The sequence below is a fragment of the Triticum urartu genome, chromosome 6 (assembly GCF_003073215.2).
Source record: "Triticum urartu cultivar G1812 chromosome 6, Tu2.1, whole genome shotgun sequence".
Lineage (NCBI taxonomy): Eukaryota > Viridiplantae > Streptophyta > Magnoliopsida > Poales > Poaceae > Triticum > Triticum urartu.
The window spans coordinates 2,457,129-2,481,654 of record NC_053027.1 but is presented as its reverse complement, the minus strand read 5'-3'; the positions used below and the strand labels follow the sequence as shown (position 1 = coordinate 2,481,654).

The 24,526-nt window shown below is 41.2% G+C and overlaps 1 protein-coding gene across 9 annotated transcripts in view; it reads right to left on the bottom strand.

Annotated features, from left to right (window-relative positions):
- Positions 1-7,297: 7,297 nt before the first annotated feature.
- LOC125517287 (putative callose synthase 6) overlaps positions 7,298-24,526 on the bottom strand; it is a 72,347-nt gene continuing 55,118 nt past the window's right edge. For 8 of the 9 annotated variants that reach the window (XM_048682473.1, XM_048682469.1, XM_048682475.1 and 5 more), the window contains 14 exons: positions 22,352-22,461; positions 22,136-22,258; positions 21,995-22,060; positions 21,701-21,890; positions 21,500-21,617; positions 21,058-21,180; positions 18,626-18,744; positions 18,460-18,543; positions 10,051-10,163; positions 9,743-9,972; positions 8,500-9,300; positions 8,348-8,398; positions 8,094-8,279; positions 7,298-7,801 (listed from right to left, as the gene is read on the bottom strand). In XM_048682473.1, coding sequence (XP_048538430.1) covers positions 7,514-7,801; positions 8,094-8,279; positions 8,348-8,398; positions 8,500-9,300; positions 9,743-9,972; positions 10,051-10,163; positions 18,460-18,543; positions 18,626-18,744; positions 21,058-21,180; positions 21,500-21,617; positions 21,701-21,890; positions 21,995-22,060; positions 22,136-22,258; positions 22,352-22,461 — 2,602 coding nt within the window. In that variant the 3' untranslated portion in view covers positions 7,298-7,513. Of the gene's footprint in view, positions 7,802-8,093; positions 8,280-8,347; positions 8,399-8,499; positions 9,301-9,742; positions 9,973-10,050; positions 10,164-18,459; positions 18,544-18,625; positions 18,745-21,057; positions 21,181-21,499; positions 21,618-21,700; positions 21,891-21,994; positions 22,061-22,135; positions 22,259-22,351; positions 22,462-24,526 lie in introns of those variants that run through there. The other variant, XM_048682477.1, reaches the window with a different exon arrangement.

Sequence of the window (24,526 nt, the reverse complement as noted above, 5' to 3'; positions counted from 1 at the left end):
TCTGGATCGATTACCTTCTGAGAGATTGCATTGAGAAATGCACATAGCTTCACAATGGCTAATCGAACGTTTTCCGGTAGAAGCCCCCTCAATGCAACCGGAAGCAGTTGCGTCATAATCATGTGGCACTCATGAGACTTTAGGTTCTGGAACTTTTTCTCTGCCATGTTTATTATTCCCTTTATATTCGACGAGAAGCCAGACGGTACCTTAATACTGAGCAGGCATTCAAAGAAGATTTCCTTCTCTTCTTTGGTAAGAGCGTAGCTTGCATGACCCTGATGTATGTCGTCTTTTCCGTGCATACGTTGCTGGTCCTCCCGTGCCTCAGGTGTATCTTTTGTCTTCCCATACACGCCCAAGAAGCCAAGCAGGGTCACACAAAGATTCTTCGTCACGTGCATCACGTCAATTGCAGAGCGGACCTCTAGGTCTTTCCAATAGGGCAGGTCCCAAAATATAGATTTCTTCTTCCACATGGGTGCGCGTCCGTCAGCGTCATTTGGAACAGGTTGTCCACCAGGACCCTTTCCAAAGACCACCTTCAAATCCTTGACCATATCATGTACATCAGCACCAGTACGGTGGCGAGGCTTCATCCGGTGATCCGCCTCACCTTTGAAATGCTTGCCTTTCTTTCTTACGAGATGCCTGCTCGGAAGAAATCGACGATGTCCCGGGTACACATTCTTCTTACAATTATCCAAATATATACTGTCGGTATCGTCCAAACAGTGCGTGCATGCGCGGTATCCCTTGTTTGTCTGTCCTGAAAGGTTACTGAGAGCAGGCCAATCATTGATGGTCACGAACAGCAACGCCTTTAGGTCAAATTCTTCCCCCATGTGCTCATCCCACGCACGTACACCTGTTCCATTCCACAGTTGTAAGAGTTCTTCAACTAATGGCCTTAGGTACACATCAATGTCGTTGCCGGGTTGCTTAGGGCCTTGGATGAGCACTGGCATCATAATGAACTTCCGCTTCATGCACAACCAAGGAGGAAGGTTATACAAACATAGAGTCATAGGCCAGGTGCTATGGTTGCTGCTCTGCTCCCAAAAAGGATTAATGCCATCTGCACTTAGACCAAACCATACGCTCCTTGCGTCATCTGCAAACTCCTTCCCGTACTTTCTTTCGATTTTTCTCCACTGCGACCCGTCAGCGGGTACTCTCAAATTTCCGTCTTTCTTACAGTCTTCTCTGTGCCATTGCATCGCCTTGGCATGCTCTTTGTTTTGGAACAAACGTTTCAACCATGGTATTATAGGAGCATACCACATCAACTTGGCACAGGAATCTTCTTCCTGGGGCGCTCGCCCTCGACATCACCAGGGTCATCGCGGCTGATCTTATAGCGCAATGCACCGCATACCGGGCAAGCGTTCAAATCCTCGTACTCACCGCGGTAGAGGATGCAATCATTAGGGCATGCATGTATCTTCTGCACCTCTAACCCTAGAGGGCAGACAACCTTCTTTGCTTCGTACGTACTCTCGGGCAATTCGTTGTCCTTTGGAAGCATATCCTTTATCATTACCAGCAACTTTCCAAATCCCTTGTCAGATACACCATTCTCTGCCTTCCATTGCAGCAATTCCAGTGTGGTGCCCAGCTTTTTCTTGTCACCTACGCAATTCGGGTACAACAATTTTTTGTGATCCTCTAACATGCTGCAACTTCTTCTTCTCCAAATCACTTGCGCAGTTTCTCTTTGCATCGGCAATGGCCCGACCTAGATCATCAACGGGCTCATCTGATGCCTCTTCTTCAGCTTCTTCCCGCATTGCCGGCTCAGCTTCTTCCCGCATTCTACCGGCTCAGCTTCTTCCCCCATTGTTGTATCATCGTATTCAGGGAACCCATGGCCAGGATAGCTGTCGTCGTCCTCTTCTTCTTCATTGTCTTCCATCATAACCCCTCTTTCTCCGTGCTTGGTCCAAACATTATAGTGGGGCACGAAACCGGACTTAAACAGGTGGACGTGAATGGTTCTTGACTTAGAGTAATTTTGACCATTCTTACAGACAGCAAATGGACAAGGCATAAAACCATCCGCCCGCTTGTTTGCCTCAGCCGCAAGCAGAAAAGTTTGCACGCCATTAATGAACTCGGGAGAGCATCGGTCATCATACATCCATTGTCGGCTCATCTTCAATACACAACACCAAAAACACCAAATTAATACAAGTTCATACATAAAGTTCATACAACACTTAAATGCAAGAAACAAATTACTCTCTAGCTAAAGCATTTAAATGCAACAACAAATGCGATCAAGATCACAACTAAGGAAACAATTGATCCAACAGCATAATGATACCAAGCCTCACTATCGATGGCATATTTTCTAATCTTTCTAATTTTCAAGCGCATTTTCTCCATCTTGATCTTGTGATCATCGACGACATCGGCAACATGCAACTCCAATTCCATCTTATCCCCCTCAATTCTTTTCATTTTTTCTTTCAAGTACTCGTTTTCTCTTTCAACTAAATTTAACCTCTCGACAATAGGGTCGGTTGGAATTTCCGGTTCACATACCTCCTAGAAAAAATATCTATGTCAACTTGATGGGCATAATTTGTCATAAACACGAAATGCAACTAGTTTTAAAAGAGAATATATATACCACATCCGAATCATAACAAGGACGAGGGCCGACGGGGACGGATATGAAAACCATGGCACTATGTATAACAAACAACGTACGGGTAAGATAATTATACGAGTAACTATATATCCAAATCACACAAACATCAATTTTTATATAAAATTTCATGAACAAGAGGCTCACCACAAGGTGGTGCCGGCGACGGGACGGTGCGGACGATCGACGATGGTTACGGCGGAGATTTTGAAGGCACTAAGTAAACCACACCTACATATGCAAACTAAGTGTTATTTTTGACCTCATATTGCATATAAATCAAATACTAGCACATATAATTCCTCCAAAATTACTAAACTCACAAATTAAACACTATATAAAGCATTGCAAGAGCTAATCTAGCAATGAGAGATGAAAGGACAAAGTTGCTAACCTTTGTGATCATTTGAATCGATGGGGACCTTCAAATCTTGAAAAAATTTGGGCAAAATGTGTGATGAGCTCGAGAGGAAGAGGGGAAGAACAGAGAGGGAGGGGAAAGGGGAAAGAACAGAGCGAGCTCGGCGGGTGGACGAAGGGTTTATGTAGGGCGACCTTTAGTACCGGTTCGTGACACGAACCGGTACTAAAGGTGCTGGAGGGGCCCCAGACTGACAACATCCTGCCACCACTCTCATTAGTACCGGTTCATGGCACGAACCGGTGCTAAAGGTTCGCCACGAACCGGTACTAATGAGAGCGGCCCGGCTAGCCGTTGAAACCGGGACTAATGTACACATTCGTGCCGGCTCAAATTAAAACCGGCACTAATGTGCTTCACGTTTGACCCTTTTTCTACTAGTGAAAGAGGTCGGGCTAGCACAAGGATGACAGACTCGCCTTCAGCCCGACAACATATATCGTGTGGAGAAAGGAATGGAAGTATGATGTACAGGTTCGCCTAACCAGCTTCATAGTCTGCTTGGTGTTCGGCATGCCTTGCTAGAGGCCACTACCAACTGTGCAGTTTGGAGGTGATCCAAACTGCGACCAAGACGGCTTGAACCTAAGGGGTCGCGCGCTTAAGGGAAGGAACCTATGAGGTAGGATCCGAGGACACTGGTCGGATATGATCCGAGCTGTATTCGGATTGTGGCCGAGTAAACTTATGGGCTTTAGGGTCCGTGCGTGGCCCAAGTGTTGAGCCCGCGACGGATGCCTATATAATGTGGAGGCGCAGGACACTCATGAGGTTGATCTCTTCGGCCCTGTCACTAGGGTTTGCATGTGTTGTGAATAGACACCTCCACACGCCGTCGACTGTGTGATCGGACCTAGCAGTCCGTCGCACGGTGTTCCTCCTACACGCGCGGATATCGTTAGAAGCAGTGCACTTGCGCCGCTCCGGCGAACTTGTACGTAGGAAGCGACGACGGGCTGTCCGAGGGAGATCGGACGAGGAGGAGACGATCTACGCGGATGCGCTTCCCCAACTCTTCTTCCGCTGCACGGCACTACGCGTCTAGTGGTAACGAACTGTGATCCATCTCCCGTAGCATGTTCTTGGTTGTTCTGCACGTAGGAAAATTTTAATTTGCAGTCGATGCACCCTACGGCATAACCCAACAGTAGTCATCGTTGTCGTCGTCAGCAGTGTCGGGGAAGTCATTTTCCTCAGTATTGAAGATGGACTTGCTGACGAATGCGGTAGCGAGAGCTAGGTTCGCCACACCAGAGTCTGATTCCTTAGATTCCTCCTCTTCCTCATTTTCTTCAGATTCAGCTGAGTCCATATCCTTGCCAATGAATGCTCGAGCCTTCTTGGAACTGCTCTTCTCGTGGGAAGAAGACTTTGAGGATTTTTGTGATGAGGACTTTGAAGATTTCTTCTTTTTCTTCGAGTTGTCTGAGATGTAATCCTTGTATTTATTCTTCTTTGATTCCTTTTCCCATTGAGGACAATCAGTGATAAAGTGACCAAGTTTCTTGCATTTGTGGTAGGTCCTCTTCTTGGAATCGTGAGATGAGGAGTCGGATCTCACATCATCACCTCTTAAGGATCTTCCAAAGGGACCACGTCTTGAGAACTTCTGAAATTTCCTCACAGCATTGTTAGCTCCTGACTTAGTTCTTCAGGATCGCCAAGGCTGCTATCAGAATCTTCACCTTAAGATGAGGAAAATGCCTTGGCCTTGACTGCACGTGATCTACCATAGCTTGGACCATAGAGATCTCTCTTCTCAGCTTGTTGGAACTCATGAGTGTTCAACCTCTCAAGGATATCAGCTAGATCAAGTGACTTGTAGTGTCCACGCTCTTGAATCATCAGTGCTAGAGTGTCGAATGAGGAGTCAAGTGATCTTAGCAGTTTCTTCACCACCTCAGGGTCTGTGATGTCTGTAGCACCAAGTGCTTGTAGCTCGTTTGAGATGTCAGTGAGGCGATCGATGGTTTGCTGGACATTTTCGTTGTCGAGTCTTTTGAAGGGGTTGAAGAGGTTGCGAAGAACATCAACTCGAGAGTCACGTTGAGTTGAGACTCCCTCGTTGACCTTAGATAGCCTATCCCAGATGAGCTTTTTTGTCTCCAAAGCACTCATTCTGCCATACTGCCCTTTGCTCAGATGGCCACATATGATATTCTTCGCTTGAGACTCGAGTTGCTTGAATTTCTTCACATCAGCAATGTTCACGGAAGGTGAGACGGATGGAACACCAGTTTCCACAACGTACCAAAAATCATTGTCAATTGCCTCAAGATGCATGTGCATCTTGTTCTTCCAGTAGGGGTAGTCCGTCCCATAGAAGGTCGAACACCCAGCCGAGACTTTGATCATGCCTGCAGTCGACATAACTAAAACTCCAGGTGGTTAAACCAAAATCACACAGAACAAGGGAGTACCTTGCTCTGATACCAATTGAAAGTGCGTTATATCGACTAGAGGGGGTGAATAGGCGATTTTTACAAATTCGTCACTGAGGAAAGTCTAACTGAGGAGTATCCTAAGCAATGAAATACTTAGCAGCGGAATGGATACTCAAGTGCATGCACAAAAAAACGGTAGCATGGTCATCATGATGAAATGAAAGCAAACATAGGGTATGAGTAGCGTGTAAACAGGATAAGCAAGTTGAAGAATGAGGACTGAAGAAATAGGGTTGAGGAAATTGAGAAAGTCTTCAGTCAAAGTCTTCAAACAGTACAGATCAACTTCATCAACACATGAATGAGTAAATGGAAGGGTTGAGGAAATAGAACCAATAGGCTTGGTGAAGATAATGATTTGTTAGACCAGTTCCAACTACTGTGACAGTTGTACGTCTGGATAGGGCGGCTAGGTATTTAAACTTGAGGACACACAGTCCCGGACAAACAGTCCTGGACACACAGTCCAAGACACCAAGTCCTCACCGTATTCAACTTGAGCTAAGGTCACACAGACCTCGCCCAATCACTCGTGGTAAGTCTTCACAGGTGACTTCCAAACCTTCACAGACTTGGTCACTCGGCGATCCACAATTCCTCTTGGATGCTCTAAACCATTGACGCCTAACCATCTGGAAGATCACAGTCTTCAAAGGTAACAAGCGTCGGTTCCACACAGGAACACTCTTTTCAGTGAAGTCTTAAAGAAAACCAAAGACTTCAACTGAAGACATACATTTTTAGGGGTCGACTTTCTTCGTAAATATCAAACTCCTCATAGACTTATAAGACATGTGTACACTCACAAACACATTAGTCCCTTAACCTATAAGTCTTCAATACACCAAAATCACTAAGGGGCACTAGATGCACTTAAAGTCTCCCCCTTTTTGGTGATTGATGACAAATAGGTTAAGTTTTCAACGGGGATAAACATATGAAGTGTAACAACTGATATTGAGGAATTTGATTATAAGATATAGAAGAACTCCCGCTGAAGTTGTGCATGTTTGAGGATTTTGCTTGAGTAGCAACAACACAATGTGGAGTAATATTATGGAGATCTTTACCTATATCTTGTAATTCATACACGCATTTAACATATGATATGAAGAATTTGAAATACATGATGAAATATGGTGTCTGACGAAATTCAGCATGTGTGCATTAAGGTACTGAGGAAATAAGCATGCAGAAAGCAGTTCAAAAAGTGTCAGACCACCATCGGACTTAAGTTTACAACTCATCAGAGCAAACACCTCAGAAGAACGAGAGTTATAGACACAAGAAAAACAACGCTGCACCGTAAGAAAAGCCTATGATAACAATGAATGCCAAAGAATGCCTAAGAAATTTCATGAATATACGGCCAATGAATAGTAGGTATTAGATGGATACGGAAACTAGTGACCCATAGCATAGTGGAAGCGTCAAGATGGATGACACTGCACTAATAAAATATGGCAAATGGATAAGGGTCATTGATGATATGATTTGAAGAGAATATCAAAGCGATATGCGTATCTATCACCAATAATTAGTTCTCTTGATGTAAAAAGTGCCCGACAATAAAATATAAGAAAAATCATAGTAACGTACTCTATCTTTGGTATTTAAATTCCATCCACAAAGAAACATTCAAGAGATACATGGATGAAGTAGAATGAGAGTGCATTATATTAAGAATGTGATGTATGTAGATTTTACAGATACAATGCATTAATGTATACTCTTAGTGGAAATTTTGAAACAAAATAATTTCGAATAGATAGAAGTACATTGAAGGAAGAAATCAACATCATGAAAGGATGTTGGAGATAATCATGAATGCGAAATTAATTTACAAAGATAGTTGGGGACGTCAATACCGTTAATTTTAGCACACACCAAAGTGATTTACATAACATTGCATACTTATTGCAAGGGTTTATACCCAAGCGTAAATTCTATATTTTACGATGTATTATTGGATACAACATTGTCTTTTCTTTTCAATTATATCTGAAAGCTAAGGTAGTTCACAGAGGAGGGAAATGAAACTGGTCGGTCGAACTCCCCAATGTCCTTCTGGCCGCGAAGGATACTTGAGATCTGGAGGCCCCTGCTGAAGGCTTGGTTGAAGAGAAACCGTGTTTGAAACTCTGAGATGAAAGGGAACCACGACAAGAAACCAATGGGAAGGAAGAGAATGAGACCCATGATGTTATCGTATGCCCTGCCAAGCTCCATGATGGAGTCCCACAACATAGTCTTCTTGACCAATGGAGAGCATGCTTGCCCAATCTGTTAAGAACAGCATACGAATCACTATATATAGATCGGATGGAATGATGGGGGTCTCTAAACTTAATGTTTAGTCGAGTAGATCTTGGTAATGTCCATATGATCGAACTACCAGAATTTTTGCTGATCAATGAGTTTCCAATCAACAACTTGAGAATTAGCAAACTGAATCCTATTTTTTGTTGCCTTGATTCACACATGAGCACGTAGAGATGATAGATCTATTCTTTGATTTCATTTTTCTATGCATACTTAAAGGACAAACGAGCTGGTACATAGTGGTTTCACTTACCAGAAGAATCCACCAACCAGTAGGCACGAACCCAAGAATACTAGCGAAGACATCCGAAATTGTGAGGTGGTATACAACAAACAGGACCACCATCACAAAGAGAAAGCCAAGGAAGAGAAGGCCCTTGATGATGTGGAACATACACTGCATATCGGTCCCAAACTTCTGCCGTCCTATTGAAAGAATCTGAGGAGAAGGAACAAGATATTTAAACATCATAGTTAACTGGACCAAATCAAAGGCTAAGATCTTACCTTTAAAACTACTAGGACCGTGAGCATAACCAGCCATGAAAATGCATATACCTAGAAGAGGAAAAGCAAGAAGAATTTGATTAGGATGTTTGCAACTGTAAAAAAAATACCGAAGCAAAAAAATCAAAGATGAACACTTGTAGAGAAAATACCAGAATGCTTTTGCTGCCATGTGCAATGTTCAGATGGTACACAATACCATATTGGTAGATCAAGAAACGAAGCGAAAGGATGATTTCAAAGAGAAGACCACGAATGCTAGTTTTCCTTAGGTGATCCTGCTCACCTATCCACCAAGCCTCCCAGCTTTGTTCCACAGACATGCCGATACCCCCTCGGTTCCCCATCCAGTTCCTCCAATCTGTCCAGTCATCAACTGTCTTGTGCCACTCAAAACATGACGGATTGAAAATAAATGGTGCAAAGAGCCAAGATCCAACCAGGAACCATATCGTGAAAGTGACAAATAGGTACAAGTTTGAGCTGTCATAGGAACTTCCGTAAGCTATATAGACAACCAGAAGTATCAACAGTTCAAATCCTTTCACAAAGTGACTGCGGGAGTACATGCGATAATTGTCAGCGAACTTTGCATGGCACACAACGAATCCACGACCTGTAGGTCTGTATTGGGCGCAACCGTGGAGTATTGTTCTCCCATAGTAGTGGGTTTTGGTGCCTAGCTGGAATGTGAAGAATATAGGGGCCAACTGAAGTTGCATGATGACAAACTCTCCTAACGCTTTGCGGAATCCCTTCTCTAAGCCGATTTCCATTAGGATAGGAAGGAGAAGCAACAAACCAAGCTGGAAAACAGACTCTAAAGCCATTGCATTTTCGAGAGAATTGATGTTCTCTAGAATCCGTGGATCCAGTAAAATTGACATTTCCAAGCCACTCAAGACGAGATATAACCTCCCATACAAAAAGACATAGACTGTAAGTATAATAACCTGAAAGAAGGAACTATGAAGTCAGTATCGCAAAATATTTAGAACGAAGACATTAAGTGATGTCCTGTTGATACCATGGCTATACTATTCATTAAGTTCTGAAATATTTAAGAAAATCCTAAAAGGGGCCATTTTAAGAAAATCCTATTAACGATGCCAAATATTTATGATTTTCATGTAAAGGATCATATTCCTGATTAACCATGTTAACATATTGGTGCACGATGACATAAATAGATTGAACTGTGATTATTTCCACCCAATTCTCATGTTTGGTCTCATGGTTTTTTTTTGTAATCTATAATTTGGATATTAACTAATTATCAGTATGGTTCTCTCCTAGCTATAGTGCAATCATAAATACATTGGAAAGGAGATATCAGAGGCAGCAATATTAATGGAAAAAGTACCCCCTAGATATCCCAGGTTAATGTATTATTACCATGCTACTGAAATAAAACCCAACAGTAGTGAAGTAAAAAGATAGCATTCTGTAGAAGTCAAATCTCTGTCCGAGACGATAGACGTCACGACTCAACGTTTGTTCACCATTGCCATTAGCAACCTTAGCTTCAAAGCTTGAAATTTCGTTCATTCTCACATCACGTCCTTTGCCGACTTGCATGTACTCGTGATGTGTGATATTTCCCTCTCTCATTGTTGAATTAAAACCTAAGAAAATTTAAATTCAGTGAATGCGTTTTCAGTATGGGGTGACTATACAAATGTTTGTAAGACATGTATACTTACCTGAAAAGATATCATGGCTTAAATTTATAGTCTTGGAAGCTTTACTTATACCACCCCTAGTTATATGGAAGATTCTATCAAAAATATCAGGATGTCCATAATGGAAGCGAACTCTGCAGTATATTAAATCGAGTTAGACAGGCCTGAAGTCTCTTGATAAAAATAACTGTGCATCTAACATACCTAAATTAAAATACAAACAAGACGAACGACTAAAAAGACTATTTAACAATATGACAAAAAAGATTAGTGGTCCTTGCTTTCATCTCATAGTTCTGTTAGTTAGGTCCTTGCTTTCATCTCATAGTTCTGTTAGTTAACTTTGTACCTAGTACATTGTCCAGCATGGTCCGGCTTAATTGTGTTTTTTTTCACATGATCCAGGACTGCTCTCTTTTCGAACCAACTAAACCTTCATATTCCCTATTAGTACAATTAAAGGTGCTAGAGTACCCGCCTCCCGAGGGAAATTCGCATTTTGGGTCGTCGGGTCATACATTACCGATGTAGTAGAAGGATCCACCATTGGTCATTTTTAATTTACAGCGTCCACTCTCAGTTTTTGGTCTGTAGTGCATGCCGAATGGGCCTAAATCTGGATATTGGTTCTATTTGATCATTTGGGGTAGATGCTTTGGTTCTCCAACGAGCGAACACTCCGTGCCTCGCCCATTGAACAGAATCACGAAACCCACTCAGAGGGGCTGCCCGAGCGAGTCTTCTACCATACGCTTGGCGGCTGCCCTACTCCTCCCTCTTTCTCCCCGTTCCTCCCATCGTCTCCTCCCCTGGCCGAGCAAGCCGAACACAATTGACACACGCGACCCTCTCATCCCTTCTCATTGCGGTCACCTCCTCCTCCTCCTCTCTCTCTCTCCCACAAGTACCGAGGCTAAAACTGAGGGGAGGCCAGCAATGGGTAAAAGAAGGGTGGCAGATTCTCACAGGTTGATGGAGGAGTAGGGGAGGCCAGTGATGGTGAGGGAAACAAACAATGAAGCCCACCATCTCCTGCTGCTTAGTCCCCATGGAGGGATCTAGCTCAGGGTGGGAAAGAAGGCTCGGCGACCGGAGCATAGGAGCAAGGAAGTTGAGGTGCTTCAGGTCTCTCTCTCTCTCTCTCTCTCCCTCTCCTACCATGCCCTCACTTTTGTTTCACCTTTGTTCATGCCATGAGACGGAGGTAGGAGATGTAGTTCGGGCACTATGGCCACCGTCGGGGGAGCTTTGCGAGATAGATGGCTCAGCATCCTCTTATCTGAGGAGCTCCTTATCGCCATCCATTTGTGTGATATCCCCCCTCACTGCAGGGGCCGTGGATCAAGCGGAGGAGCTGCCGACCTTGCCAGCAAGCCCATGTCCCAACAATTTGGCCTGAAAAATTACTCTCCTATTGCACCGCATGTGGCAACCTCGCGGTAGTTCCAAGCCGTAGACAATGGAAGCCTCAACTTCAAACAAAACCTTGAGGTATTCATTTGTTTGTCCCCTGCATGACTAGATTCAGTTACGGGTGTATGACTATCCCTACTGCTTTTGTGTCATCTTTGTTTGCATCCCAAGTGACATGATTGGACATCTATGTATGAAGGCCCGAGCGATGAAAATGCCAACCAATGAGGAGGATCTGGTGGATTGTTGATGTGGCACCATGCACGATGGATTTATGGAGGTACATAGTGTGAATTCATTTTTTTCCTAGGTCAATGGATTAAAGCAAGTGTGACATGTTAACATTTCAGCCACATTAATTAAGTTCAGGATTTTAAGGTTGTACATTGACAAATCTTTCATCTCAAAGAGTACGTTGATTTATATAATATGTACCTTCACTGATGTTATCTAATCTGTACCATCCATTGGACTAGCAAGGTAGAAGTTTCTATAATGTGGATAACAAATGTGTGCCTATCGATTTTAATTTTTGTGGTCAAATTGTACTATGTACAGTATACGGGTCATAATGTTTATTTTCATTCGAATACAAAATACTTTATGACCCCATGAATAGATAACAGCCTTATGATCTATTTTGTATCTTGCTTGCCTTGGCTACATTTCCTTTTTTATGTTAGATCCTTGGCTATGGCAATAATTCCTATTTTGGTGTTAGATCTTTAGCGGTTAGTTCTGAAATCAGTCAGTTTGATTCTACCCAGAATGTAAGTCGACCGGATGATCAGGCAGTTTGATTCTAGCTGGAATGCAGGCAAACTAAGTATTTTTTACTGTGGGAGGATTAATTCTAGCCAGAAAGCAAGCCGACTAGACATTTTGACTCTGATTGGACAGCAAGATGACTAGGCAATTTGACTGTCCGGAAATCAAGCCGACTAGGAACTTTGACTCTGGCCAGAAAGCAAGCGGACTAGGCACTTTGACTCTGGTTGGAAAGCAAGCCAACTAGTCGCTTTGCCTGTGACATAAAAGCAAGCCGACTAGACACTTTGACTCTAGACGGAAAGGGAGCCGACTAAACATGTTGACTCTGCCCGGAAAGTATGATGTCTAGAAACTTTGACTATAGAAGGAAAACAAGAGACCAACTGCAGCGTAGATGTTAAAAGAACTATTTGATGGAGGTTTTCCTCAAATGTATGCAAATGATTATGTTCATACTTTGTTTTGTGTTCCATGAGATACTTCAGTCCATTGCCTAGAACAATCATGTTTGTTTATGGTGTGAATATCATTGGTGCCACTTCCATTAAGGGTGTTGACCTGTTGCACCTATTGTCGCAGAGACCAACTACAGACCGGAACTTAAGAGAACTATCTCAAGGACTATTCCTCCACTATGCGATAGTATTATCATTCTGCCACCAATCTATAGTTCAGTTGTGGAGAACAAAATTAAGGAAAAATGCTATATATTGGAAAACATTTTTATCTCTCTTTTGTGCAGGCTCCAATGACCAGAATTTTGCATGGAAGTTTGCAAAATTGCATTGTACTTCCACATTGATAAGGGAGAATGTATTTCACACTCCCAAACGCACTTTTCATTGACAGTGAACTGATGGGAGGCCGTCAAGCTAGCCACGTAGACTGTTATCCAGCTCCTCTAAAGCTATGTTGGTGATTGCTGGTGGTGTTGGTGTAGACGGTTGCTTCCCTGTTGAAAGATTTCAATTGGTTTCAGGCGGAGATGCAAGGTTTGTGTTTCCGGCCAAATGTGGGAAACCGACTAGCATCGGTGGTGATACATTAAAGTTAACCTTCACCATAGCAGATGCTGGAACCAGTGTGTGTGCTTGGTATCACCGGGTGCGGTGGTGCGCGGCTGAAAGGATTGTGTAGTGCCTCTTGGTCCCTCACCGTCAATTGATGGCTCAATGTGCTGTCAGCGCATATACTTCTGGTGAAGCTCGTGCTTCTGGAATTGCGAACAACCATCCACCCATGGGTTTCACTTCTTACCTGTTCTTATCTATGTCGGAGACTCAACGTCGTGCATCTCGAAAATGGCAGGTACATTGGAGCATGTCACCAGTAGAAAAAGGCCCATTTGTCCCGGTTTCAGAGGGCCTTTAGTCCCGGTTCTCAAACCGGGACTAAAGCGTCGGTACTAAAAGCCGCCGCCTTTAGTGCCGGTTCTTATACGAACCGGGACTAAAGGAAATTTGATGATTTTTTTAATTAACCTTTTTTTTAAAAAAATCCCAATATTCAAAATTTTCTTTTACAATTTAATCTCTAATCACCTCTGATCATTCCAAATCATCTAATTTCCCGGCGGTCACCCATCCTGAGCACTACTCCCTCCGTCCTTTAAAGAGTGTACTTCCAACTTTGTTGGAAAGTCAAACTTTTTTATGTTTGACCATATTTGTACAATAATAGACCAACATTTATGCCATCAAATTAGTAGCATTAGATTCATGATAAAATATATTTTCGTCATATACCTATTTGGTTTCACAAACATTGACATATTTTTGCACAAACTCAGTTGAACTTTAAAATAGTTTGACCCTCCAACAAAGTTGGAAGACACTCTTTCAAGGACGGAGGGAGTACTCCAGCCTGAGCACGCTTAACTTCCGGGTTCTATTCCCCAATCGTTTCCAAGTCTGCACTTGTTGTTTTCCTGACAATAGTAAGATGTCAATCCTATTAATCCTCACGAGTTTAGCTTGAGCATGAAGTCACACGTTTCACTGTTATTTAGTAACACTAATATTTCTTGAATAAGTAGTTTGACCACAGTTTGACTAGATTTGACCAAAATCCAAAAAACTGAAATAATTATTTAGTAATACTAATATTCTTAAATAATTATTTAGTAACACTAATATTTCTTGAATAAGTAGTTTGACCATAGTTTGACCACAATTTGACCAAAATTCAAAAAAACTGAAATATTTTTTTAGTAACACTAATATTCTTGAATAATTATTTAGTAACACTAATACTTTCTGAATAAGTAGTTTGACCAGATTTAACCAAAATTAAAAAAACTAAAATTTGAGCATAACTTTTTTCCTTTTAGAATTTGAGGATTCTAAAAATTTGCAAACAGCCCTACGGCTGTCAAAATCGGATGCGGATTTTTGTGCTGAACATTTTAATATATTATACATTTTTTCCGACATCGTATGCAAAAGTTATAGCCGTTTTACTTTTTCATAACATTTTTGTGCAAAACATGTCCAAATTTAAGTTTTTAAATTTTCCTAACTAGTAGATGTAGTAATATGACTACATCTCGAAGAATTTTATTTTTTGAAGTTTTTATCATTTTCTTTTGTTTTTTTCAAAACTAAAATGGCGATACACGCGGGGGGCAGGGTGGTGGTGGTGGTAGAGTTTGAGACATGAACCCCTTTAGTCCCGATTTGAGACACGAACCAGGACTAAAGGGCATCGCACCCTTTAGTCCCGGTTCGTGTCTCAAACAGGAACTAAAGGTCTACCCTTTAGTCCCGGTTTGAGATACAAAATGGGACTAAAGGGCATCGCACCCTTTAGTCCTGGTTCGTGTCTCAAACTGGACTAAAGGTCTCATTTGAACGGGGACTAATGCCTTTAGCCGCTCAAACCTGGACTAATGCTCACATTAGTCCCGATTCGTAATGCAACCGGGACTAATGTGTATATTGAGCTATGACCAAAGCCCTGTTTTCTACTAGTGTGTCAATATCCTACATGTCTAATGGGATAGGATATGAATTTTTCCATTGAGTCTAGGCTAATTCTTTTTCCTTTCAAATGTGAAGGATTGATACCTACACAAAATAGCAATAGGAATCCACTTCTACAAATCAAAAGTCTCCATTGTTTTTTCCATTGAAAATCCTATCCCATTGGTTTCCTACAAAACTCCTACAAACCAAAGAAGGCCTTACAGTCGTTTCACCTTGTCATGCGATTGACAATGTTGCCGCTGTGTGAACCTGATTATTTGCATAGAACTCAGAAAATGCATCCTTTAGTACACATGATGTTCATAGGTTATTTTTCCTCCTATCTACGATATAGGAAATTAGCCAATGGGCACTAGCCAGACTTGATCCGCGATGGTGAGGATTCGGGCATGGAAATCCCTGGTAAAGGCATGGCACAACGCAACGCCATGGAGCACATCACCCCAGCCATGCACAACCAAAGCCGTCCATCTAAGCCCCTCAAAGACCCATGTGTTAGTATCCCGCCTATTGGGTTGTCGTTGCCGGATAAAGAAGGCATTTGGATAACACATGGTAACATACGAATCAGCTCCCTTCGGGGATAATTTATGAAACCAATATTTGTTAACCAGGATTCCTATTGGTTTCCTCACTTGGTTGTATTTGGTCCCTACACCACTGGCGCAATGGGTCATATATCAAAAGTAAATCAAATAGAAAGCAACAGAAAAGGAACATTGTTGATGTGCAGTTTCAAAAAGTTTGCTTAATTCTGGGTTGCAGTCGGTCTTTGCGCCCATTGGCGCAACGGGTATCTATTCCATCAACCACTGAGACACTTTCCATTCATTCTAATTTCCCTGTGCATTGCATTTGGCTATGTTTTTTTCCAAGGCAAGCAAGAGCAGTAAGCTGAGCTAGGCTAGCATTATATTGTATATTATCATGCCATAGCCGTGACATGCCCACTAGACAACAAGTATGCTGAGGGCCTCGCTATTTTGTCGATTCTACCTTTGTTGATCCATCTCCTTGTCGTGGCAACCCTTGGACGAATGACCCTAATGTACGGCTAGAATGTGTTTTTCATTGTGTGGCAGATATAGAGGTCCTTTGGCTATCCGATTGTAGATAAGCCTCTCTGTCGGATTGAGGCAAGCAGTTGAAAGCATCCGACGGGCGCTGAGAAGGGCTCGTGCCTGTCATGATACAGGAAGGCCATGGTCCTCTATGTCTGGAGAGTGGTAGAGAGTGGTATGAACGTGCAACGTCCTTATCAAATCCACCCGCATGGAAAAAGAAGCACGTAATCCCTCCAGTGCGGCAGGATGATGGGAAGGCACTATCTATTGGTAGCACTATGGGCAGCACGTCTAACAAATGTTTGTTCTGTAAATCACCTCGAAAGGCCACTAGAATGAATAATAGCACAACTGATCCATGGCACTTCGCAGCCAATGCCGTTTGCTTATCTTTTCTATTCGGCTGGCTTCAGTTTCAAAGTTTGACCGAATTTTTTGATGAAAGAATCAGTTGCAGATAATTGAGGAAAATAGTACTTTAATAGTTTGTTTTACTTCCAGGTTGTAGTTGGTCTTTGCGCCAGTTGGCACAACGTGTCCTATGCTTATTGGTGGTAGCGCGCTCTGACAAAGGGATGCAAGTTGTTTCCAGAAGGGAACTAGTGGAGAGCCCTTAAGAGCGGGCAAACCAACAATGGGCTGCACCTTACTGCGATAAGGAAGAGGTCAGATGGAATAGGCAAAGGTTGTCCAAAGCCGAAGAAGGGCTCCAAAACAAGCATTTTTTAACGTATATTGCCCATACCTTGGTTAACTTATTGCTTTACGATACTGCGGGAATCTTCCCCTTGCCATTCATGGCATGGGGAGAATCATTTCATGTGGATCATATATAAAAAAAACTTACCTGGCCAGCCTTCTTGTCCTATCACAGTGCTATAAAAAGCCTAATTAACAAATTCTGTGTTCTGCCCGGATGGGCCCTGAGTCGCCCCACCTGATCCGAGCCGGAACTCCCGGTTCAGATGGTTTCTCATGCAAATGGCCTTTGCAATTTATGTAATGAATAAACACAATGTTGCTCATAGAGGTACCGGTAGGCTAATTTTTTAATTAGTTCTCTTAACTTCAAGCCTGGAAAAAGTTCTTCAAATAGTTCGCTTAACTTCACTGGCCTGCATTTGGTCTCTGCGCCAACTCTTGAACTACCTCACTTGACTTCCATTTTATGTTTCATGTAGTTCGCTTAACTTTCAGGCTGCGGTAGGTTCCTACACCAATTGGCTATACATGCAGCCTATAACATGCTTAACTTCCGGACTGTAGTTAGTGTTTGTTCCAATAGCGCTAATGTCCGTGTATATGTATTCTTATTCATACATAGGACTTACTGGATGCTGTTGGTCTTTATGCAGTTGCAGACAATTTAGGAAAAACACTTTCAAATAGTTCATTTGGTTTTCAGGCTTTAGTCGGTATTTCCGCAGTTGCAGGCAGTTGAGGAAAAAAACTTTCAAATATTTCACTTAACATCCCATTGCAATTTTGAATACTTTGCTCTACTTTCGGCTGTAGTTGGTCTCTGCACCAATTAGCGCTACAGGTCATCTATTTATTTCAATAGTATAGTTGCCAAAAGATGGCCAGATCTAGGGAGTTCTTATTGGTTACCACCTGCCATTCTTCCCAACGAATTGTAAGCATTGTGTTGACCATCTCAGCAACTACAAGTAAATCAAGATCCTAGATTATATCTGGCCATATACAAGTGTCACTTTACAAAAATATGGTTTTATTATAAATTTCAGAGAAGCTGCAATTAGTGGCTAAAGCAAAACTACATTGTAGCAATAACTAGAAATTGTTTTCTTATTACGAGGAAATAACTAGCAGTGCTTTATCTCTTTATGTCAGGCTAAAGTTCTCCTTGAAAAATAATCGAAAGTTCTTTCTTTCTTGGTGGCACATTATATTATTCTTTCCGGACTACAACTATATTTGATAGATTAGAAATTTAGTGCATCTCATGTAGATAATTTAATACACTAAATATATGTTTAAGTATGTAAAGGAAGTCTTTGTAGCATGAATTCCTCGTAAGATAAATATGAGATGACTCACAAATAATCCCATAGTCGTGGACTCGTGGTTTGACTAAAATGATATGGCCGTACTTATAGCCCACTAGAAAGTTTGCATTCTAAGTAAAATCATTGGATTAACAGCTTCTGTATGAAAATTAGAGTAAGGTTACATACTTGAGAGGATTGGCCAAAACTCGCTGTCCAATCGTAAAAAAACTGTTCTCTTGATTTGACATAAACCTAGAAAGTGAAGAAACACTAGATGGAAAACAAAAGAAGTTACTTACAGAAAAACATGAATACGATAAAATTGGACATAACATTGGATGAAAGTATATACCTTCCAGTAAAAAGATGCTCCCGAAGACCCAATATAGTGGGTTTTCTATTTCCGTATTTCTTACTCTCGAATTCCTCCAACAAATTTCTCATTTTAAATGCCTCTTCGAGGTAATTATCCTACAAGTAAAGGGGAATTGTTACTAATAATGAATTACCAGTGTCCTGTCAGTTTAAATATGTACGAATAGTTTAGGACCTTTAGGTTATGTCCAATTTGTTCCACATGGTTTCTCTATAACTACTACATGCATATATTGACCAGCAAGTCTACAATTCAGATAATCACGGTGTTTGTCCGTACAGCTAAATTGGTATTGGTATCGTAACCAAAAGCATTGGGCTCAAGACCAAGATGTACAATTTAAGAGATTGCAGGGTATGCTGGCATGTGACATTATTTTTTGTGTTTTGGTGTAAAGAAGAGTTGGTGACAACAAATGAATACGATGAGTAGTTCAACTGGATAGCGAAACTACTTTGTAGCATGCACATACACATACACATACGAAGGAGAGCTGCTAGTAGTTTTATTAGCTCTTTTGGCTCGAATGGAATAAGTTTACAACCGGGGTAGTGCTCCTTATATAGGACCTAGGGAACTGATCTGAGTGCTTACATATTGGTTTTTCTGACATATGAGCTTACGTATTAGATTTCTTAGCAACTAATGCGCGGCTAGAATTTTTACGTAATATATATTTGCTTTACTATTTGCTATCATCTTTACATAATGATTCATGAGTAGTTCTATTTGCTGCTGTTTTCTTTATTAGTTATTTCCATTTTATGGACTACTATTTGTTTTTTGCAAGATACTTAGCAATTTGGGTTATTTATATCAAACTCGCTGTGCATATATATATAATTCGGATAGTCACATATACCTAGAGTTTTCCATCTTTTCCCTGCTGTTTGTACGTGCCACTCTCTCACGTCCCCTTGTTTCTTGCACAAATAAACTTTGCCTCCATTGCTCACTCATCACTCCATTACTTTTCTGAAACACAATTACTACTGCACATTGCACTCATAAGGCATACCTGATTGGGACATTCTTAGGTTCTTCGAGATTTGAGCGGCTCTGCCATGATTGTTGTACATGTCCTTCTAATATAATTATAAAGTGTTGCATTATCCAATGTAAAAAATTAGCTACTATTTTTATTTTAATAAACTAAAATTTTGTAAAATGACATCTTACAGAAAAATTATTTTGTGGTCAATTAATACGATGTTTATTTTTTCTTTAATGTCCTACCCAGATAGTTTTTTATGTATTATTGGACAAATTTTTAGACAGGTGTGTTCTTCATATGCATAATGATAGGAGATTCTTTCACGTCCACCTTCTCATTACTATTTTTTCGAGATGAATACTTTGTTTAACTGAAGCATTTTTTGGGTGGAATTCAAAATGAAGCATTGGCACGCGTTGTTTTTTCCAGTTATTTTTAGAATATTGTCCATTGTAATTAGAACATACACAATGATTCATCAGCATATTTTTGCGAGAATTGAATATTTAATGTTGGCACTTACATGTTCACGTATTTCACGTCTTGGCTGTCCATCCATGATTTAATACAAACAACATCCTATTTTATTATATACTTTTTTTGTGAATCTTTTTTACTATATAGATCAAACAAAAGTGTATTACTAATCTTTTTTACCCTCTTTCTTTAATATGTATATGTATATCCCTAACTTGGAGTACTAATCTTGCAAAAAAAAACGTGGAGCACTAAAGCTGAGTCTGTACTGTTTTATTTTATACCATGGAAGGTGTCCATCCTGATTACTTTGCCAAAACTATAAATGGCGTCAGACCTATTTTAAATATTCTTTAGAAATCAGGCACACATATTCTATTAGGACCCTTCCTTTCTGTGGTTGGACTCCTCCCTTTTTTTCCTGAACTGGGATCTTCCATCGCTGGCAGCCGAAGACGTTTTTTTCTATTCCAATATGTAGTTGTTTAGCACCAACGTAATCATCTTCATTTTTCTATGAACACATCTTTTTTCTTATAAAATGTTGAAGTATTAGTTTAGGACACGTGACATGTCAAACTGTTGGACGCAATAATATTTTTATCTAGCGATATATGATTTAAATCTCAAATGTTAATATCTAAATTTTATGGTCAAAATAGTTTAATCTATGTAGAGTAATGTGGTGCCTTATTTGTCTTCTGTCTTCTGTATATATAATTGATAGTTACTTCTTGCCAGTTTCGCCACATATAATTCAGTAAAGGTTGGCGGATATGACTGCAGGTGCCAAGGACTCATAGGAGTGAAACAAGTCATAGATGCCGACCACATAAGCCGACATTGTTGGTCTGGTGCGGGCTTTGGTAGCTTAAGCTGATAAACTGGCTGATGCATATGGAACCGAACACGCAAAGTGCGGAAATGGAAACTGTACCTGATTCACGTCAATGACCTGGATTGCTTCTCCTCTGGTGAAAATTAGAGCATGATTTTGATTTTCAGGTTTTCCCTCTCCAATATGGGTGGGTTTGCCAGGAAGCTTGATGCGGTAAATTTCCTAAATCATGTTTAGAGCACAAAATAGGAAAGAATCACCGAATTAATGATGCATATGCAGAAGATGGTGAGTTGCTTCTTAATACGAGTTTCTGACTGTATACAGCAATCGGTGAGGAAAAATTGATGAGAAACTACTTATAGGTTTGAACAACCACCAGAAATTTCAAATACTCACATACAAGTGCAACTTTTGTTTTGAAAATATTATATTGAAGTGGAACATCAAAAATGGAGTTTTCTACATTTAATTATAAAAGCCAATAAAGTTATTGCAAACGATGTTATGGACAACGTTTATCTGTATAGTCAATGAGTACCTCGTTATATTTTTCGCCCACTCCTTTGACGAGAACAGAATAATAGGTCTTTTCTATCATTCCGTCTCTATTCGGAGCTTCTATCTCATCAATATAAGCAATCCGTAATGACGGGTACCTGTGCTAATAAAATGTCAGATGGATTGTAGTATCCTTCTTAAGAGATCTTTGTGAACGAAATGAATGTATTAGGTTTTGTACATTATCATGAGGTTAAGGATGTTCAGATACTGATTTTTTTCTCTGGGATCCTTCGACGCTTTTTGCTTGCCATAGACTTGACAAGAGACAACATAGGTGAATTTGATATCAGTAATGGCCATTGCCATATCTACAATATTAGATCCACCCTCTTGATATGATGATGTTGTTCTCTGGCGGTCCAATTTAGCTGCAACATAATAATGGAGTCAAAAACATATGCAGGTAATGGGGAAAATATGGGGATATTTTCAAAGAATAATAAATAAATCATGGAGAAATAAATAATCTAACCAATATCCGTTTTATCATGAATATATTGAATCTCAAGTGCCCTCCTGTAGTACATCATTCCTCTCACTAGCACGGTAATAAAGAGAGTTAGACAACACGATAGATATATTTCATGAAACCCAAGAGAATTAGTGACTTCACCAGTTCTGGTAAGCGTTTGTCCTCTATAAGATGCCCAGAGTGAGATCTCATCCATCCTTGATTCAAGGGACTCCTCATCCTTCGGAACAAATTTTATGCGCTCAAGAAAATTCTTCCATTCATCTATTAGGATGCAATTGTTCATGATGAGCATTTGCTGACAACGCAAGATAATTAACATTCACAACTACATGATATAAAGGAATGTTCGAGTACCTATATATGTTTTGCGTAAATAAAACAGGATAGATATCCCATCCTCATTTTTTACATGAAGATCTTCTTTTGAAAAGAGCACCTCCTCTTTGAAGTACGGAGTGAGAACACTGATATCAAAACAAATATGGAGTTAACTCGTATTCTCGTGCAAAAATTTGTTGCCCTAATTCCCTTACGTGTTCATGTGCGACTACTTTGCGTGGAGAGTATCATGCACTCATCGAAGCGGCCGACTACTTCCGGCTGTACGCACCTGTGTTTGAATTGTACTAAACATTGTGTACAGTGAAGTCCATGCAACAAAGAAAATGTACAGTGAAGGTTGAACTTGGACTCTGAATAGTACAGTTTGCAGACAGGATATGGAATAGTGTGCTAATAGGGCACTTGTATTCTAAGCCTCTTGTGTAATATGGGCTTGACACACTATGTAAGTTATGCTAACATATTAGCGAAAACACACAGGAAAGTACCCGGGTGGCCGGGACGACGCGGTGGTGTAGTTCTATGAATGGGGAGGAGCGCCTGTTGTCATATACCCTAGGAATTGGCTGATGTTAGGTGAACCACGTTAATAAATCTCGTTGTCATGCCTTGTCTGATTACGTGGTGATCGGTAAAGCCAGTACGTGACCCCAGATTAGTCTATCAAATGATATTACAGCTAGATTGTTCGAAGGTCATGGTTTGTTGATCTAAAAGATGTGTCAGGTGACAATGGATCAGTGCTGGTCGATCTCCGCGAGTCGTGCACAGTAGCAGGAGTCCAGCATCTTGGAATCGACAGCGGACCCAGTTGTTGGAGGCTACTGTATGCACAGCATCTTGGAATCGGCAGCGGACCCAGTCGCAATGGAGCTGCTGGCCGAGGCATGCAATGTTGTACTGTACTAAGTCGAAGCGAAGTTGATGTGAGGACTTGTTAAAAAAAAATATGGCACAAGGACTCTGACATGATTTTCCTGTCAGCTGCGGAAAAGAAAAGGAAAAGAAAAAAAATTATGGCACATTGTTGTACTACGAGTTTGGCAAGCTAATAAACAGTATTTGATCTCCTTCTGGTACATGGACACCGGAAGGCTTTGAGGGACCTTTTTTTTTTCTATTTTCCCCTTGTACGCAGTTTCTCCTCCTTGCCCACGCAGACGCACGTGATATTTGATTTGGCTGTGATGCAGTCTACCCATTTTTGCTTCTATTCATGGGACACTTATAGACAAAGCTACATCCAAGTCAACTCCTCCGTCGGACTGGAATTCAGTGGGCAAACTTGCACTTGACTGAAGTGTCTGCCTAAGTGAATTCTGACACAACTTTACTCTGTTTATAGAACTGACGGAGTAATTAAACACGGGTTATTCCCGATTTACTAAAATATGTGTGCATGCACGAAGGTGAAAACACGGTATATTCTTATCTTAAAATATCCCACAACAGAAGGGTAAAGAACAAGTGAAACAGAGCCATACCGCCTCCACAGAAGATCCCAGAGGCAGAGGTGGAGCCAAAGGGGGGGGGGGGGGGCGAGGCGGGCCCAGCCCCAGACCCCCCTATCGATCGGCCCCCCTCAACAATACTCAGCGGGGACTACCTTGGATTTGCAGGAGGATATGTTGCCTAGTTTGTGTATTCCTAATTATTATCTGGCCATTAGCAAACACGTTGGCCTGACCTCTACGTACGCAGTGTTGAATAGCCCAAGCCCACAATTGTTAGCCCACAAACCACGTAATATAATCGGTTCGATGTGCTGGTCTGCAGGCCTCGAGAATACTTATCGATTGGACCAGTACACATCCTTTTGCCATCTATTTGCGCAACTCCATCTCGATCGTTTTCGCAGCCGCCGCCGCCGCCGCTCCATCAGCATCAGTGACGAGCTGACCGACGAAGGTGCAGCTTCCGCCCGCTGGTATGAGTCTACTTCATCATGTACTCATTAACAAACGTCTCCGCCTCTCACAGGTCACAGCACGGCTTGTGGGTCTGCCTAATCTCAACCAAAGATATGCTACATAGATATATTATTTTACATCATGTACTACTTCCTTCGTTTTAAATTATTTTTCTTTGATTTGTCTACATACAAATGTATCTAGATACATTTTATTATTAAATAAATCTCTATACAGATAAATTTAATGCAAATAATTTAGGACGGAGATTGTAATA